At 44.6% G+C, this 17,746-nt stretch overlaps 1 protein-coding gene across 1 annotated transcript in view; it reads right to left on the minus strand.

The window, feature by feature from the left end:
• The window catches only part of cecr2 (CECR2 histone acetyl-lysine reader), a 40,337-nt gene that overhangs the window by 10,501 nt on the left and 12,090 nt on the right, over nt 1-17,746 (minus strand). Inside the window, exons 2-9 of the mRNA XM_034085317.2 lie at nt 11,041-11,135; nt 8,601-8,784; nt 7,652-7,779; nt 7,323-7,406; nt 6,475-6,569; nt 6,163-6,323; nt 2,021-2,107; nt 614-761 (exon numbers count right to left, since the gene is read on the minus strand). Coding sequence (XP_033941208.1) covers nt 614-761; nt 2,021-2,107; nt 6,163-6,323; nt 6,475-6,569; nt 7,323-7,406; nt 7,652-7,779; nt 8,601-8,784; nt 11,041-11,135 — 982 coding nt within the window. The remainder of the gene's footprint in view (nt 1-613; nt 762-2,020; nt 2,108-6,162; nt 6,324-6,474; nt 6,570-7,322; nt 7,407-7,651; nt 7,780-8,600; nt 8,785-11,040; nt 11,136-17,746) is intronic.

Consider the following 17,746-nt stretch of genomic DNA (forward strand, 5'->3'; position numbering starts at 1 on the left):
AAGCACAATCAGCAGTTCATTAACCCTTGACGGATGACATCAGAAGGGGGAGAAAAAGAGAAGTGATCCTGTGATTAAAGACCCTGAACATTCCCTCTCACAGTCTCTGTGTGCTATACATAAATCACAACGCTTTGTCGAACGCTGCTTCGCTACTGCAGATTTGAAAGCCGTTACCAGCCACACACCACAGCGATGGAGATGTGAAAGTATGTGTGTGTGTGTGTGTGTGTGTGTGTGTGTGTGTGTGTGTGTGTGTGTGTGTGTGTGTGTGTGTGTGTGTGTGTGTGTGTGTGTGTGTGTGTGTGTGTGTGTGTGTGTGTCCTTCGCAATCCATTCTGCCCTTGATCCCAGAGTTGATAGAAGAGTGTGAAAGCCCCCTACCTGCTGCTGACAGGTCGCTGATGAAAGAATGTGAAATTATTGATGCTCCTTCATATTTGACTGTTGGCACTTTTATTTTCTAACCCTTCTGCAAATACAAGCAGATGTATAAGCACGTGGGCTTCCTGCAGTGCCACAGAAATGTAATTAAGATCTGATCAAGTGGGACGTTTTAGGACAAACACAAGTGGTACTTCTTCTCATCCATCTTAGTAGCCATCCATCTTACCCTCCACAGCTTTGATCTTCTCCTGCTTCTCTCTCTGTTGGTCTTCCTGCTGAAGTCTCTCCTCCTCCCTCCGCTGCTCGGCCAGCAGGACCTGCCTGTCCAGCTCTTCGTATTTCTTCTTGTCGTCCTCTGATAAAGGCAGGTTGTCCTGGAAACAAAACATACACACAAGCCCATTAGTCTCATCTGGAGTCAATAAAGGATAGTTTGTAAAGAACATGTGGATGATAAAAGGTGGATACCTTTAACTTGATCACATTTCCAAACACTAGATAAAAGGAAGCAAACAGACCCCAAATCACTGATATGAACAAACCTATAGTTGCAGGAATGAGTCCTCAACCTGGAATTAAGTTAGCATATTAGCAATCCCTCGTCTCAAACTCAATGTTTTTTCTTCGTTTCTTGATAGATTTTAAAATAAGCTCGGTGGTCAATACACATACGAGAGTTCCATGATTTGTTCTACAACATAACATATGTTACCAAATAAAAACTGGTTTGGGTTTGAAGGTTTTTAGTGTCTTCAAACTGTGGTTAATAATAATAATAATAATAATAATAAGTGACAACATTATTACAACTAAACGTAATCAGGCCACAAGTCGGCTGACAGCAGTGATAACGTGAAGTCATGCAAACGTCATGTAGTTCTGTAGGTGCCATAACGCTACTTAGCCTAAGTTCATTATTTGTATTATTATTATTTGTTTATGTCACTTATTTGTTTGTTGAGCACAGGTAATTGTCACATGGTGTGGTTTGGTTATATAAGTCACCCGTTTGATGTCCAGTGCGGATGACAGAGTGTTAGCTTGTGATGTCATTTTTTCTGTGGACCGTTTTGTCCATAGTTATTATGTTATGATTTTGTTTATTACATATCCTAAAACTATCTTGCCTCAGTATGGACTTTCTCTTCGAAAACGCGTCACAGTTTATAGCCAAGTTTAGCCTCTCGGCGACTCAAACGTAACTGGGGATTGAGCCGCCACAAGTTCATTATAGCTTTTGGCAATTTAATTTACGTTACAACTATTAGTAAAGTGGTGTTAATGTAGAGATTATCCTGCTGAACAAAATGTGGAAGTATCATAAATGTGTGTGTGCTTCAGAACTTATTCTCTGCCATATTCAAAATCCAAGGAAATAATTCCATTTGCTTTCTGTTGAGGGAGCCCTTGTCCTGTTAACATCTGGGTCTGCCTACAAAAGCATGCATCGCTGCACCACTCTATTGTATATCAATATAAAAAGGAAAGGGCAAAGCATTTTGTGGAAAGAAGTATTGGTTAAATAAATAATAAAGTCTGAGTGTCTTTCCAGAAACACAGCTGCTGCAAAAGCGTACTTACGGTCTGTCATGTTATTAAAAACATGGACACAAGTAGACAGAAAAACACGCACCTCCTCCTCTTGGTTGTTGTGTTCAGAGAACCGTTGTGATATGCGAACTGGGGCTGGGTCGAGTAGCTTCTGCTTCTGCTCCCACTCCTAGAAAAAAAGAAAATAATAAAAAGGTTAGCTCGGCTCCATACAGCTGCTTATCTATCTACTTATCGCTTCCTCACTGATTATATAGGAAATATCCTGTTTCTCTGAATGACACATGTGCTTGGTATTTACATGGTCAACACATTACTGATTGAGTCTTCAAGACAGAAAGACTGAGCGCCACACACAAGCCAACACACTGTCAGGCCCTGGGGAGTTGTGGAGGAGCGAGTGAGTATAGAGAGGTCACTGGCTCTGTTCTCCCCTCCCCCCACCCCGAAGTCACCCTCTCTCAGAGCTGCCTACATTCCCCCACCTTTCCGTGGGGGTGACAGCCTAGCAGTCAGCTTGACAAATACACAATGCAGTGACACAACAACAGACAGCCAATACTGCAACCTTTGAGCAGCGCATTTGCAATCCTTCCATTTGAATCTTGGAAATGACCGCCAACAATCCACATCGTGACATTTGAGTGATTCAGATATGGTGCATTGAAAAGAAACAGATCCCTTTAAAGGCGCTCTGTATCAGGGATGGGCGCTGTAGATCATGTCAGAGTTCACTAGGGAAGGTGATAAAGTGTCATCCCGGGGCAGATAACACTGAATGGTGCAACAATCTGACTTTTGATCAGCCATAAAACAATCATGGCAGTTCAAAAAAATGCAGCCGTGTGAAGCCAGTGTGTGTGTGCACATGAGAAAGAGAAAGGAAGATGTGTGGAGGCAGAAGAAGACGGATGTTCATAATCTGATGGTGCCCTCAACTCTTCTGTCCCCACTCCATCTCTGCCTGAGTGTGAAGCGCCGGCATATCCTGAGGCGCTACAATTCTTTCCTACATTACCAGCAGCACTAAATCCCCCCCCCCCCCCCCCCCCCCCCCCCTCCCTCCCTCCACACAACCAGATAGAGTGCCTCTGGTGTCGACACTTAGAGAGGTCGAGAGGATCCTGCAGCAGCAGAGCTGTCACTCAGGAGGCTCCGTCCCGCCTCAAGGTGAGATCCCACCTACTGTCAGCGCCCCGTGAAGCGGCTGGTGACAGTAGAGTGAGACACGTGGAGCGAAGGATTCAAGAGGGGACACGCCCACATAAAGACGCATGTATTTATGTCAATTAATGCTAAACATTTGCTGATTCAAGCTGCTTTAATGTTGGGAGTAGCGGCTTCTCTTTTTCCCTATTATTGGAAATTGAATAGTATGGAGGTTTGGACTTTGTTGAAATTGTTGGGCAAATGGAAAAGGAGAGAATCACTGGACGTTTAAAATAGTCCTACATAATACTAAGTCTTTATAGTATTTACACACCCTCTCAAAAACGTCATATAGAGGCCAGGTGTGAAGACGAATATGTTGCATGAGATGAATTTGGTCATTACATTTTTTGATGTTCTCGGATGATCAAAATTGAGCCTAAGAAAAAAAGATTCGCTCCGTAGACTCAGGACCATAGGGAAACGTGGTGTGATGATGTATATTCAATTAAAATGCAGGATCCTTTAATGTGCTCTCCTGCTGTGTGACTTCAGTGGATTTCTTTTGCACATAAGAACAACATCAGGGGAATGCACTTTCATCGAGAATCGAGCAAAGGATAATTAATCAGGTTTTTTATAGAGAGAAAAAGACCAACCAAAGTTCTCCGTTTTGTTTACCAGAAATACGTCCCTCCAAGTCTAAAGCGCTGTCAAATTAATGCAGAATAAAAAAAAGAAACGTACGCAAAAAGTACTCCTTTACTGACCAGCCCAAACCAAAAACAACATACTCTGCTACATTACTAAACCCCAAAAGGATTCACTACTAATCTCTATTGATAAAGCTGTTGAGCAAGAGACATTTGAATGCCAGATTTGTAATGTATGAGTAATGAGTGTACAGGCCATGAAGGATGAGACGACATTCATCTACTGTCTGTCTGAGAGGAGTGACTGCTCGGCCAACATCAAACTGTCAGCTGGATTCTTTACTTCACTGCTGATGATGATGATGATGATGGAAAAATGGCTGCGGGGGTTTCTATGGCAACAGTCACTGCGGGTTATACATCGCATGAGTGGAAATAACCTACGCTTGGATACATACAGGTAGGACAAAAACCAGGGAAGCTTTGACTAGCAGTAGGGAAAGTAAAGGGAAATTGCGTAGGTGGGGTTGTTTTGACTTATGCTTGCTATGAACAGGTCAACAAATTATCTCTATAATCTCCCCTGAGGTAGTTGACTCAAATTCTAAGGAAGATATGATTGACTAATGAGCATGACCCAAGGTATGGCCAAGCCCGATGAAGATTACAACAGAACATGTGCCCTGTCAAAGTAGCGCAATCTCTGCAGTCAGGATCCAGTTAAAGGCCCGGGGCTCTCTACCTGGCTGTGAGCAGAATTAAAAGGCAAGCACAGACCGGCTTCCCTTCACTTCGCCTCTCCTGCAGCTGTCCCAACTAAAGGGTACAGCACCATGAATGAAACTCCTGCAGGAGGACAGTGATCCGTGTCAGAACATGAAAGCACCTGAATGGATATTGCCTAATCTTTCAGGCCTCATTACCCAAGCTCCATTGGAGGCCGCCAATGTCAAGAAAGTCAAACGCATAGGGCCTGAAATTAGCGCTCATTTCAAATTGAAGTCATAAAAATGTAGCTAGCAAGGGTTATTATTTCCTACAATTGTAAATTAAGTTAAAATCATTGTAGTTAAAGGGGCCCTAGTATACTTATTGTTTTAGGTTTAATTATTGTATTGTGTGACACTACTGTGACATGTCTCCATGCTTTAATGTTCAGAAAGCTCTTTATTTTTCTCATACTGCCTGTGCTGCAGCATCTTTTTTCACCCTCTGTCTGAAACCAGAGCCCAGTCTGCTCTGATTTGTTAGCTGGCCGGCTGTGTTGTGATTGGTCAACCACTTATGCTGCGTTTACACCGGACGCGATGCGAACATTCAAGTTTCACCGTGGCTTGCAGTTTGTTTTATCGCGTCATTCAAAACAGACATACCACCGTTGACGCGCCGCGTCGTTGACGGACAGTTGAGGTTGTTTACGCTTCCATGCAAGATCGTTTTGGTTATTCCTGTCCTTGACTATGGAGGATATAACAACTATTGCTGCTTTGCACCTTCTGTGGAAGTCCTACAAACGTAGCAACAAACGCCGTGTCTGGGTTCTTATTCTCCTCCAAGCCAGTTCCTTTTTGTTGTGGTCCCGGTAGATATAGGCTACGACATTGTATCGTAAATCTCCGGGAACCCACTCACAGCCACAACGATCATCTCTTCCATCTTTACAACTAATCAACAGCAGGACGTCAGAGGGAATCCCAACGCTGATTGGCTTTCGCGAGAACGCGTCACGTGAATTTGACGCTCAAGTTGAACAAATTGAACTCTCGCGTTTGACGCGGCCCCCTTCAAAATCGCCTCAATCGCGGGATTCGCACTGCGTCCACCGCTTCATGCGCGCCGTCGGAGCGAATTCGCGTCTGTCCGCGTCTCTGCATTGACTTTACATGTAATCGCGCCACCCCCAAAAATCGCATCGCATCCGGTGTGAACGCAGCATTAGAGATGTCACGCCCCTTAGGAAGTCACCTACAATGTGTTGAAGCGCAAGTCGATGGAAGCGTGAGTGTTACAGAGTGATGTCACTATGTTACAGAGGTAAACAAGGAGTTCAATGGAGGCGTTTCAGGTGGGGGCGGGGGAGGGGGAGGGAAAACCCAAACAACATGATAGGGTCTCTTTCAGATTAAGTTAGAAAGACAGTCCCACCATCGCTACACTCAGTATATTAGCTTTGTTAGAAAGAAAGACTACACAAAACACACAATCACAATCAGGTCAGCTTTGCAAGAATAGGATACAAAAATAAATGAGCTTTTTTAAAGTTTTAACACTGAAACATCTACGGCTGTCAGATTTGCCGTTATTCATCACTATAACACTCTTGTCAGTAGCAGATACACTGTACCCAGACACTATCTAAAAGAAGACATTATGTGCTGCTGTAAGGGAGACTAATGGCAGCCGTGTCTCTTCGGTGTCTGACCTTGTGCTCGATCATGCTGCTGATCTCAGGCAGGAAGTTCTGGCTGATGACACGGTAGAGATGGCGGTCCTGTGGGGAGGTTTTGTCCTTGATGCTTTCTGCCAGACTAACCCATTGTTCCTCTGTATCGCACACAAGGGACCAGGCGCCTCTCTTACGGCCTGGTGGAAACAGAGGAGACACGCATTGGCTTATTGATTTGAGGGAGAATGTATAGCGACATTCAGTGAAAGACAAAATGGAATAAAGCTCACAGATATCTTTGACGTAGTAAACATGAAAATGAAGTTGCTTTTAATAAGATCCTTTCACCTGCGCTTGGACGGAGATCATCTAGACCATTTTCAGTATTTTCTTCCTTCACTTCTGTCTCTTCGGTCACTTCTGACACTTCACTCTCCACATCACTGAAAATGTAAAAAAACAAACATTGAAGAATAATAGAAACCACTTTTTTTGGACGAATCCAGTTGCTTATAACTACTACATCTTCAGCTGGTTTTATTCATAAAACAACAACTATTAACACCCTGTTATTACACCCATATTACATATAAATACAGCCCCATTACACCGGTTATACACACATTTTATTACACTTTTATACATTTTAACTGTTATTCACATTGACATAGCCTGTCAAATGACTATCACCCAGGATATAGAAACCATTTTCAGGTTAACTTAAAGCCAACTGTGCAGTATACAGTAGCAAGGTGGACAGGGTACATTTAGAATTACAAATAATACAATTATGACTGCTCTGATGTATACACCCATGAACATCATGCTGTTCCAAAAGAGTCTATTAAAATACAAGTTGTCGACACCTGGTATTAATCATATTTTACTATTCAGATTTAGCAGTTGACTTCAGATCAGGCAACAACTGACTTACAGGAAGGGTAATAACACTATTCTTAAAACCCCAGATTGTGTATTGTTTTCTACAGCTATGCTTCTTTTTTATTATCCCTCTCTATTATCTCTGCACACAAAGACCATGTGGTGAACAGGCACAGCATCTGCTCCGACAGTTAAATGCAGCTTTTCTTTTGACACGAGCAGTACATCTGTGCAACACATGGCTAAATGCACATGTGCTGGCTTCTCCGCGATACACCGTTGGCACCGACAACAAATACAAATGTTTTTCTCACCTTAGCGGGGAGTCATCCAGTTTTTTCTTCTTTGGTGGTCTTCCCCTTCTTTTTCTCTCTGGTAATGTCAGCTCAGCGCTTTCACTGTTGGAAAAACAGCGTGATGTAGAAAATAAGTCTTAGCAATTATAGCCTGTTAACGGGGGTAATTAGCAATGAGAGACCTCTATAATTAACCCTCAACAGGCCTGTAAACCAGGGTCAAACTACTGCAATTACACACTTAGAACATGTGCTAGTTAACCACAGAAAGCCTGACCAGGAACATAACATTAATTCTTGGTGTACAGGATGGGGAATGGAGACGTGCAATTCCTAGAAGTATTGACCTGATCCTCTGTGCTTTCCTCTTGACGGACTCCTCTTTGTACATACGGGTGCCGTAGAAGTACCAGTAGAGGGCTCCATCTCCCCCCTGGCCCAGAGGCTCCACTCGCAGGCTGTCTGCATCCAGTCCCTGGTGGGGGAAGGTGGGGACAGGACATTTCTTAAATCATGTGTAGGACTGTCTTTTTAAATCCTAAGTCATTAGAGGGTGATGTCATTTAGTCCCTTGAGCCTACACCGCTGTGAATCATAAAACGCTTTCTGAGTGCATTCATAAATTATACCTGGTAAATGATCTCAGATAAATCGGATTTCATGGGAAACAGTATATCAGAGGGAAAGGATCAACTGACACACAGCATGGAGGTACAACTGGTTTAAAGGTATATTATAAGTTGCATTTTATGTAATTCAAGAATATAGGTTAACCTGCTGTACTTTGTCAGGTGTTATTAAAAGGTACATTACTGTGATTCGAGTTAGACTGCACGCATTCCCTTACAAATGTAAGTGCGAATGTAAAGGGAAATCGTACGGCTCCAATTAGGGTCACAATAAAAACACTCCAGTGTAATTAAATAAATTAAAGAATAAAAATGCGTGGTTCAACAGCATATTTTGTGCTCAGGTGCTTCAAAAGGCATCAGGTTAAAAAAACTAAACTGATTTCATATACACACAGTGTCAATAGAACCCACTTCTATGTATTGGGTGAAATGCTTGCCAGGCTCGGAACATCATACATTTGTGGTTCACACATTAACTAACATGGCTTCACTGTGTTTTTTGCAACACATGAGTCAACATTATTATTGCAGACAACCACATGGCTTGGATTTCAATCCAGTCACAAAAGATAGAACCTCAAACCTGAGTACAACGCATAAAAACCATTCATACATGGAAACAAATATGTCCTGATAGTTTGATCTGATCCTCGTTGACGTGTACCTTAAGCAGGTCGAAGACGTCAGCAGCATCCAGGCGGTAGTCACACAGCCGGTGCAGCAGTTGCACCTGAGTGCGGGGAGGCAGATCCTCGAAGGGGCCCTCTCGGAGGGGGTTAGGCTTCCCTTCTTCCAGCTCCCATCGGTAGCTGATGATGTCGTCCAGGTAACTGCTAAATGCCCGGGGGCTAAAGGGCAGAACAACAGAAGAGAGGAGAGGCAGAGTGTAAGAGAGGCAGAGTGTAAGAGAGGCAGGCGCTACATGTTGCTCCAGACATTGTACATTGTTTTCAAAACCAATATTGACCATTTATTTGGTCGTACATGGCTTTCCTCAGAAATATTGATTTAAAAAAGTCACTCTTATTATCACAATAATCAGGGCTTTTCTGCGGTCGTTTCCATTTTGACAGATTTTACTTTGCATAACTTATAATTAACCATTCTGGTACAAAATCCCTTTTTTATTTCCCTGAATCACTGATCTTTTAATGTATTGCTGGTATACAGCGGTACCTTGTGTACAGAGAGGGTCTCAGGTAAAGACTATGTGGGTCAGGTAAAGGTCTTGTACCTTCGTTATGTGTGATTTTGGTCTTGGGGTTTGTTTTGAAGCAATTGTTGTCTTCTCCGTTTGTTTGATAACTGATGATACGTTATATTCAGGTACTAGGTAGTGTTATTCACTGTAAACTCATTAGAACCATGACATCTGATTATAGTAGGAATTTAGTTTTCATTAGGTAAAGCGCCTACAATTGTTAATACATTTATGTTTTTCACAGTAAACTTCATTAATCTTCTAATCTGCCTGTTGTGACTTAACACATTTTGACTGGATCATTAAGTTATAAGGAACATCATTATTTGTTAACTACATATTCAGATGGGTATGACAATTATTGAAAACAAATAATAAAAAGAAAACCAGACTAACGTTTTCTTGGTCAATTAAGATCTGTCAGTATGGATAAGTGCAACAGTTCAATTGCAAATGCTGTATGCAGATTGAAAGGCAAACACACAACGTCTCAATATCAACTAGCGTCCTTTTGTGATGCGTAGCTTTGGAAACAAACAAAGTTCAAACTACCCAAGGGGCTGGTGCGACAGAGGAGGTGGGGCTGGATAGAAAAAAGACAATTTTCTCTGAATGGGAGTGGGGTTGTATCTCTGCTATGAGTGGGAGCCGGTAAATAAACGTTGGTTCCGGTTCAGGTCTCGCCGATTAATCTGTACCTTTCAGTTCCAACTCAGAAGAACAGAACAAGGGCTCGGGGCAGGGGTGAGCATCTATGCAACGGCGCAGAGAAAGTGGGCCAGGGAAAAAATGGCTTATCTTGAAAGAGCAGTGTGCACTTTTCACACAGCTGCAGCTCCAGCTCCAACCCCCCCCCCCCCCCCTCCCTCCTCAACTGCCCCATCTCCCTCCTACTTTCTGTCCCTCGTTCTCCCCAACATCCTCCCTCCCCACCGCCCCTTTCCCCCGCTCCGGCAGAGCGTTTAACACGTGCGGATGAAAAGGGCAGCTCTGTGAAAGGCCAGTGCTGAGCAGCCACCCCCAGGATGCCAGCGCCTGTCCAGTCCAATAAAGCAGGTTGTCCTCCTGTTACCGGTTGCCGGGGTGGAAAAACTGGATCATTCCTGCCTCTCTGCTTATCGGCTCACTGGTACCACTATGATTCCTTTTAATAATGGCATACAATAGGTGTATAAAGGGGAAAGCCGTATGTGAAGATTTGAGAAAAATCCTCTGATACGTACTCACTTTCTCCCATCATTCGTTCACAGAGGATGGGGAAGTTTCAGTGGTTTCATTTATTGCTGTATTACAACAGCATGATTTCATCACAGACTTCATGTCACCATATGGTGAGTACATTTTGACTCCTCAGCGAGTCATTGGTCCGGTGACTCACTTCCTCTTAAGGCTCTTGGGTGTGATGACTAATTTGAGGTAGTTGGAAATACGGCTTTATCTTGGCAGCTCCATGTCAAGCTGGAAAACATGTGAATTGGTTCTTTTCCACTGTTAACCAAAGAAACCAACACAAAGGTTTCATAACAGTATAATATTGGCATCTAATCACAACACTGAATAACTCTCAGCATGGAGGAAGGAAACACTAAATGCTTGAATCTGGCTTTATTGGGCTTGCACCACATTTCCTCATTGTACCAAGACCAGATCTTGACAAGAAACTCAGGTATGTTTATATTGAAATGTGAACCTTGTCCACCTCTGTACCACAAGACTGCAGTGTCATTACAACTGGCCATGTATCTGCACAGGGTTTCATGTTTACCACAACTTCTAATTCTCTTTCCCAACTGTATCCATCAGTTGTGAATCCCATTACACAAAAGTAACTTGAGCTTCAGTGACATTCATTTCAACAGCCTTTTTTCTAGTAAACACGAATCCTTTTTCATTCTACACTTACGTGATGTCAGTGCGCTGGTAGCATCCCTGCAACAGACAAGCGATGAGGTCCCCAAGGAAGTCCAAGTCCTGCTCGGATAGGGCTTTCTCCAGCTCCTGGATGAACAAAGGACAAAGCAGGGTCAGTGCACACGTACAGCAGGTAGCTTTGCCAAACAGACCAGAGATATCAGAACAAATGTACGGGTAAAACATTACGAAAGATTGCGGCACTTTTGTGAGTTTCAAAGGATGACTCAAAGGTATGATGAGCAAAGCACAGGTTTCTTGACCAACATTGTATTCGAATGGATGAGAAAAGGAAAGGCGATATCTCAGATGCATCGAGGGAATAAGACATTATAAGAGGTAGTTCTCAGCATTTGCATGTGACAGCATAAGGTACGCTGGCAGAGGCGGACAGCAGGAGGGTTGCCTGGAATTTGGCCAGTCTTCTTATTAAGGCTTCTTGGTTTTGCCAGCGGTTGTTTGGCTGGAGCTGAGGTTCAAGTTCAGCCATGACCCCTCTCCTGCCTGGCATTGTGTTTCAGCCATTCAGGTTTTATGAAGCGGCAGTAACCGGCAGAGCAAACTCTAAAAGGCCTGAAAGCACCAAGGAGAGATGGGAGGCAGCAGGGGCCTAGAGCCACAGCACAACCCTGCCCCCCCCCCCCCCAACCAACACACAGCACCCCACAGTTTCCCATCATACACTGCTCTCCCTGATGACACCCACAAGCTGTGGAGTAGAACAGGAGGAGAGAGACTGATGGAACACGATGCTGAGAGGAGGTATGCAAATGTGAAGTGCTCCGTCAGCCAAGTGTCCATTTCACTTCAAGCCCCTTTTTTTGCAGGATGCAAACAAGCCCCTTCAGGCGGAAGGCCGGAAGACTGTTGAGGAAAAGAACATGTCTGCCTGCAGCTGGACACTCTTTACTTCCTTTTTTACAGAGTCCATAACCAGATGTTTCCTCCCTTACTTGCTTCAGAAATGTTTAGGTAGGTTGTTTTCAAATTGCTATAAATGTACATACCAAGAAGGAGAAGAAGCACACTTTCCGAGTCCAGTTATTGTTCCATCAGAGTATTCTTCGAGGTTAAGAAGAAGAAGACATATTGCTTTTAGAGTTTATGAAAAGTGTCTTAGCTCTCAGGCTAGCAACAGACCCTCACCCCTATATACACCCACAAAAGTATCCTGCTGGTTCAAGAGGGGAACAAAATGGTCCAAATTCATCTCAAGGACGAGGAGGCACGTAATTATTGTCTCTTCACAGTCTGCTTCTCTCTAAAAGGAACCTGGGTGAGCTCAGGGGTCAACAAAGGTCGGCGTACACACCTCCCGGCCATGAAGTACGACGGAAGCCAGGAGGCAACAAGTCAGCGCGGTGAAAAACAGAGGAGGAGGAGGAGGAGGAGGAGGAGGAGGAGGAGGAGGAGGAGGAGGAGGAGGAGGAGGAGGGAGGCAGAAAGGAGGTTGAGTAAGAAGTTGAAAAACAGGATAAGATTGATCTCTCTTCTTGAGGTCGGAAAAGAAGAGCTTAAGGGAAACCTCCGCAGCATGCTTCCGACTGAACCTACTGCAGAAACCTGCCAGATTTAATTTTATGATAGGAGATAAAAAAAAATCAGCTAGGTCTCGTGACTCGAAGGTAAAACACTTCATTAAGTTTGATGAGCACATTCTAATGACCAATTTCAGAGTGTACAGATCAACGCGCTCACAGAGGCAAATGAGTCAGGTTTTAATGGACTAAGAGCAATTCAACTGCCAAGCAAGAGGACCTATCGTTACGGTTTGGAGGTTGATCGAGTTTCATCAAGCCTACACAAAAGGGCTCTGACAACAAGGAGACTGATTCAAACTTTAAACAGTTGCTCAAGCAAGCGCGTGTGTCATGGCTTGTTCACATGTATGCATGCTACTGAGCCGCATAACTATGTCATAGCCTGTGATCATGAAAGGATAGCCAGATACGGCGTGTGTGTATCCGTGAGCAGAAGCCCATGTGCGAAGGACAGCAAGAGATCCTGTGTCACGCTGCCTTCCACTTCCTGGTCCCCTGTCAGGTAGCCTCTGGGCTCTGAGCCCATCCATCAAAGACACACTGCACTTTGATCACACGTTAGGGGGGACAGCTGGGTGCCGGGGAAGAGTACAGCCGAGTGGAGGGCTCGCTTCGGCCCGTAGATTAACACCACCGTGCTCCACCTTTGAAGTGCCACGCTGCGTCTCAGATGGCAGCGGGAAGGGGGTTTAATGTGGTGTGCGTGCCCTTTCTTCAGCCATCCCTCCGTGGCCCCGCGCTAACAACCAGTCGTCGTGACGTGTCCAGTGGGAGCCTTTCCCGCTATCAGCACATACAAGTATAAGGTCCAAACAAATGCACTGCAAGGACAGAACAAACATGGACAACATATATTACAAACCCACTCTGACCTACATTCAGGCAAGTGTCTCAACAGAATAAACAGTGCAGCACTTTGCCTGCTCCACATCAATGATCAATGGGACTCACAGATAAGCGTGCTGGATAGGCGATTAGCTCTAAGGTTTATAAATCATAAAGCTCAAGTGTCAGATTTATCACTGAGCTGCGGCCGCGAACAAAACAGGCTACTCGTATTCACACACACACACACACACACACACACACACACACACACACACACACACACACACACGGGACAAAGATTGGAGTCAAGGCTTGTCAGAAAGGTGTGTCATCACAACAGCTTCTCTGTGAGGCTGGTTTGCAATCAGCAATTTACCCTGAAGGTATTTGCCACTTTTCTCACCTGACTCCCCCGCTGTTTCTCCCTCTCTCTACCTTAACCTCTTATTCCTCTCTTTCACACCATTCTCCTCCCCCTGTCTTGCGGCACAGTGTCCATGAGGGCCTCTGAGGCATTCTATTATTCCCCTGACAACACCCTTGCTCCACTCTCCAGCCCACTCTTTCCCTCTCTCTGTATTGCTTATCTGTCCTCTCCCTCCACACATTGTCCACGCTCCAGCCAGTTGCTTGCTCCACTGTTGCAGAGGATAGTGAGGACGGTTGTGATCGGCAGTGATTGTCCTAAAAATATAAATTGCCACACTGGAAATAATTGTTTGAGGCACCGTCACACCTAGCCATCTTTTCAAAGAATGGCACAACGTGTGAGAAGTAACACCTGTGGTGTCGACACAGCTTGCCACTTCTCTCACAAGAAGCTGTCACACCTTATATACTATCACTGACATTAACAGGAGACATTGCCTTAATTTTCCTGGCAAAGGAAGCAGCTTCTGTCTCACATACTTGCAATTCCTATGTGGGAATTCACACACACACCACAGATACCACTTAGTCCCCTTGTTGTTCAATTATATACATGATACTTTTGTCCAAAAAGCATGCTGGACTTATATCCGAGTAAGCTGAACAGTGATGGCAGTGACCATTAAAGAAATATCTTCAAATGGCAGTCTTGTCTTGTGGTAAGAAACATGGCAGCTAAGGCCCCGTCCAAACGGAGACGAAACGGGTGCTATCCGCTATAGTTCTTTATCGTATGGACGGTTCATCCGTGTTCGTCCGTGTGGACGGGGCCTACATCCATTACATCATGTGCCTTCAGGTGCTAAAGAAACTGAAACATCAACTGCAACTAATCGTCTCCCCCCCACATATGAACCCCAACATACTCATGATTAAGGTACTTGGCTCAGGCCTCCACCTCACACACAACAGCCTTACTGATTCAGGTTCTGTGAGCTGCGTCCTGTCTGAATGGGTTGATGCATGTCAATAAAACCTCAATTACAACCCTCACATGCTTGCATCTTAGATAGATTTTCTCTGCTGAAGGTGATTATGAGGTACTGGGTGACAGCTATATCATAAAAGTAAACCCAACATGGGTAGAACGTGCATTGAGTAATACATCTCTGCTGTTTAAACGTACTTAATGGAGTATGTATGGCATCTTTGGGCCATCCAGCTCACCCTCTACCCAGCCGGCTACTGACGGGTGCCATTTAAAGAAAACAAGATAAGATTCGGGCTAATGTCAAAGTTGATGAACCATGAGTCCCTGATGAAAGACCCCTGCCATAGTATCTGCCTCTAGAGATTCCCACTGTTTTTGTTGCTGCCGTTAACATTCTTCTTGATGCATATTTAAAAAATGCACGACAGGAATGCACGGTTGCAACGTTTTTTGTTCCGTTTGGTAATGCCATGCGTTTCTTGTGAAGCATAAAAAGACCCGGCTACACCTGGATTTCATTGCGCAACTCTTTGTTACGGAATGAAAATAAATGATCCTTGAATCCTTAATGATGCCAGGATGAGTCTTCACTAGGAAAGAACTCAAGGTTTCTGTTTGACAACAAGGATGGTAAATATTACGAGACACGACGCATGAATCAACGGGGGAACAGAGAGGAGCAGACTTTTGTAAAAGCAAGGAGACATCAAGGCTAAACTGACTTCAAGGCACCATCTGCATTTGCCGATAAAAGTGAAACAGGCTTCTCTTGCTGGGCACCACCGTGTGTCCCGTTCATATCTCCGGGGTCTATATCACCAACAGTTGGACGACGCCAGCTAGCTGGAGGGGGAAGGGAGGCCTGTTTGTTGTGTAAAGGGCCCTCTCTTCCTCTCCTTTGCTTCTTTCTTTATATCTTCCTCCCCCCCCCTCCCCCTCTCCCCTCCCACTTTCATCTCCCACATGGTTCCTCCAGGAGCGATCATCTGACAACACCCTCCACCCCCACACGTAACCACCTCCTGCCACATGACAAACATGCACACACAGCCATAACACCACAGGAAAACGCCCTCGCATCCTCAGGATGTGCCGCTCATCTGATCATCAGAGCAACACATCTGACTGACGCACCAAAACAAGAACTTGTTGGCGGATCTGTCTGCCATGTCTGATTGAGCCAGTAAGCCTTCCACACCGCTCGTAACTAGTATTTCAACACATTAAAGCAACTTGAGCCTCAAGGCCAGATTACCATTTCTGAATGAAAACACGCCAACAGCAATGGTAAATGGGCTGCATTTATATGGGGCTTTATCCACTATTTACCACCCCTCAAAGCGCTTTACATACTACAAGTAATCACTCACCCATTCACACCCCATTCATTCAGAGCAATGCCACTTTTGCTCAAGGTATTTAACATTCACACACCGTTGGCAATGCCATCAGGAGCAACTATGGGTTAAGTATGTTGCCCAAGGATACACAACATCTGACTGCGGGGGCTGGGATCGAAAATGCAACCTGCCGATTTAAAGATGACCGCACTCCCTCAATCGCCTAAAAACCGACTACAGGTGGACCTAAGGGAGCTGCACCATCCGGGCGCAGCGACAAAGACTATAGCTGATGCATTACACGACTGTAAGGTCATTTCCCACATTCAGAGTTTTATTATAGTGTGTCAGGGCCAGGTGGGACAGGTGGCCGGGCTGAGCAAGACAAAATGTGTGGGAGGAGGGTTGAGGGATGGACAGATCCTTCCGGAGACTCTTTGCCTTGGCCTCCCTCAGTTGCTATGTGGGTGAACATCATTAAGCACAGGAGACGGGAGTCCACCCTGCGCAGCCCATTGCCTCTCATACTTCAACTGTCAGCTCTGAGGAAACCACATCATCAACTTCCTTATATAAAATGGAGCTTCCTGCTTTACACATCCCAGCGGTCGCATTGGCCGTCTACGTAAACATGCGCCTGCATATACGTGCACATACACACGCAGCCAGATCGTTAAAGCTCAGCCTCCCGGCCTGAGGAAGGAGAAAATCGTTCCTGACCAGTGTGGTTGTAGACTGCGGAGTGAAGAGTCTTGAAAGGGAGGATCAACATGAAGCAGATGGCCTGCAGCCTTGGAGTTAAAGCACAAGAGAAGCGGCTACTTGAGAAGCAAATTAGCCCTTAGAGAAAATGTTTAATTCTGAAATGTTAAGGAGCACACTGAAAATAGAAGAGTAATCTAAGTGTAACATTGGAGACACCTGATTATTTTAGGCCAACAGGTGGCGAAATACAATTTTGACTTCAGCTCTTTTAACATAAGCAGTGCAACCTTAAAGTAAGTAAATTACGGAAGTAGCTGTATACAAGAACATCTGATTTATTCAGATTGGACGGCAAATGGTCTTTACGCTCCCAACTCCATGGTAGAACGTCTGGGTAATGTCCGATGGAGTGAATATGTGAAAATAACCTCTAATTGGCCCAAAGATGATCGGAGGGTAAAGAAGAAGAGGGCTCATTTACATGAAGACGCCAAACAAAATGTGTAAATAGAGAGACGACATATGTCTTTAGGGGCAGGACCGTACCTTGTCAGACAAATTCAAGGGTTAGCAAGAGCTAGTTAAGACCAAGTTACCAACCGGTTATGCGACTCCTGCTTGCTCCACCTAGGTGCCGCATTTCTCCTAAAGCGAACAGAGTGTATCCACTCAGTGAGAGCGCTTTAATACGCACACTCCTTAGTTGTGTGTTACATATGTGATGCAATGAATGCTGTATTTATTCGTGGCATACGGCTTAGTCCTGGATTCAAACAAACAATGGCTGTTTGCAGGTGTACTCGTGACTAACAGTGGTGGAATGCATTTACTCACGTGCTTTGATTAAGGGCAACGGTGAGGTACTAGTTTAGTATTTCCGTTTTACAGTATATTCCACTTTGCTTCATTAGATTTACTTTAAAG

The sequence above is a fragment of the Pseudochaenichthys georgianus genome, chromosome 6, assembly GCF_902827115.2.
Source record: "Pseudochaenichthys georgianus chromosome 6, fPseGeo1.2, whole genome shotgun sequence".
NCBI classification, from domain to species: Eukaryota; Metazoa; Chordata; class Actinopteri; order Perciformes; family Channichthyidae; genus Pseudochaenichthys; species Pseudochaenichthys georgianus.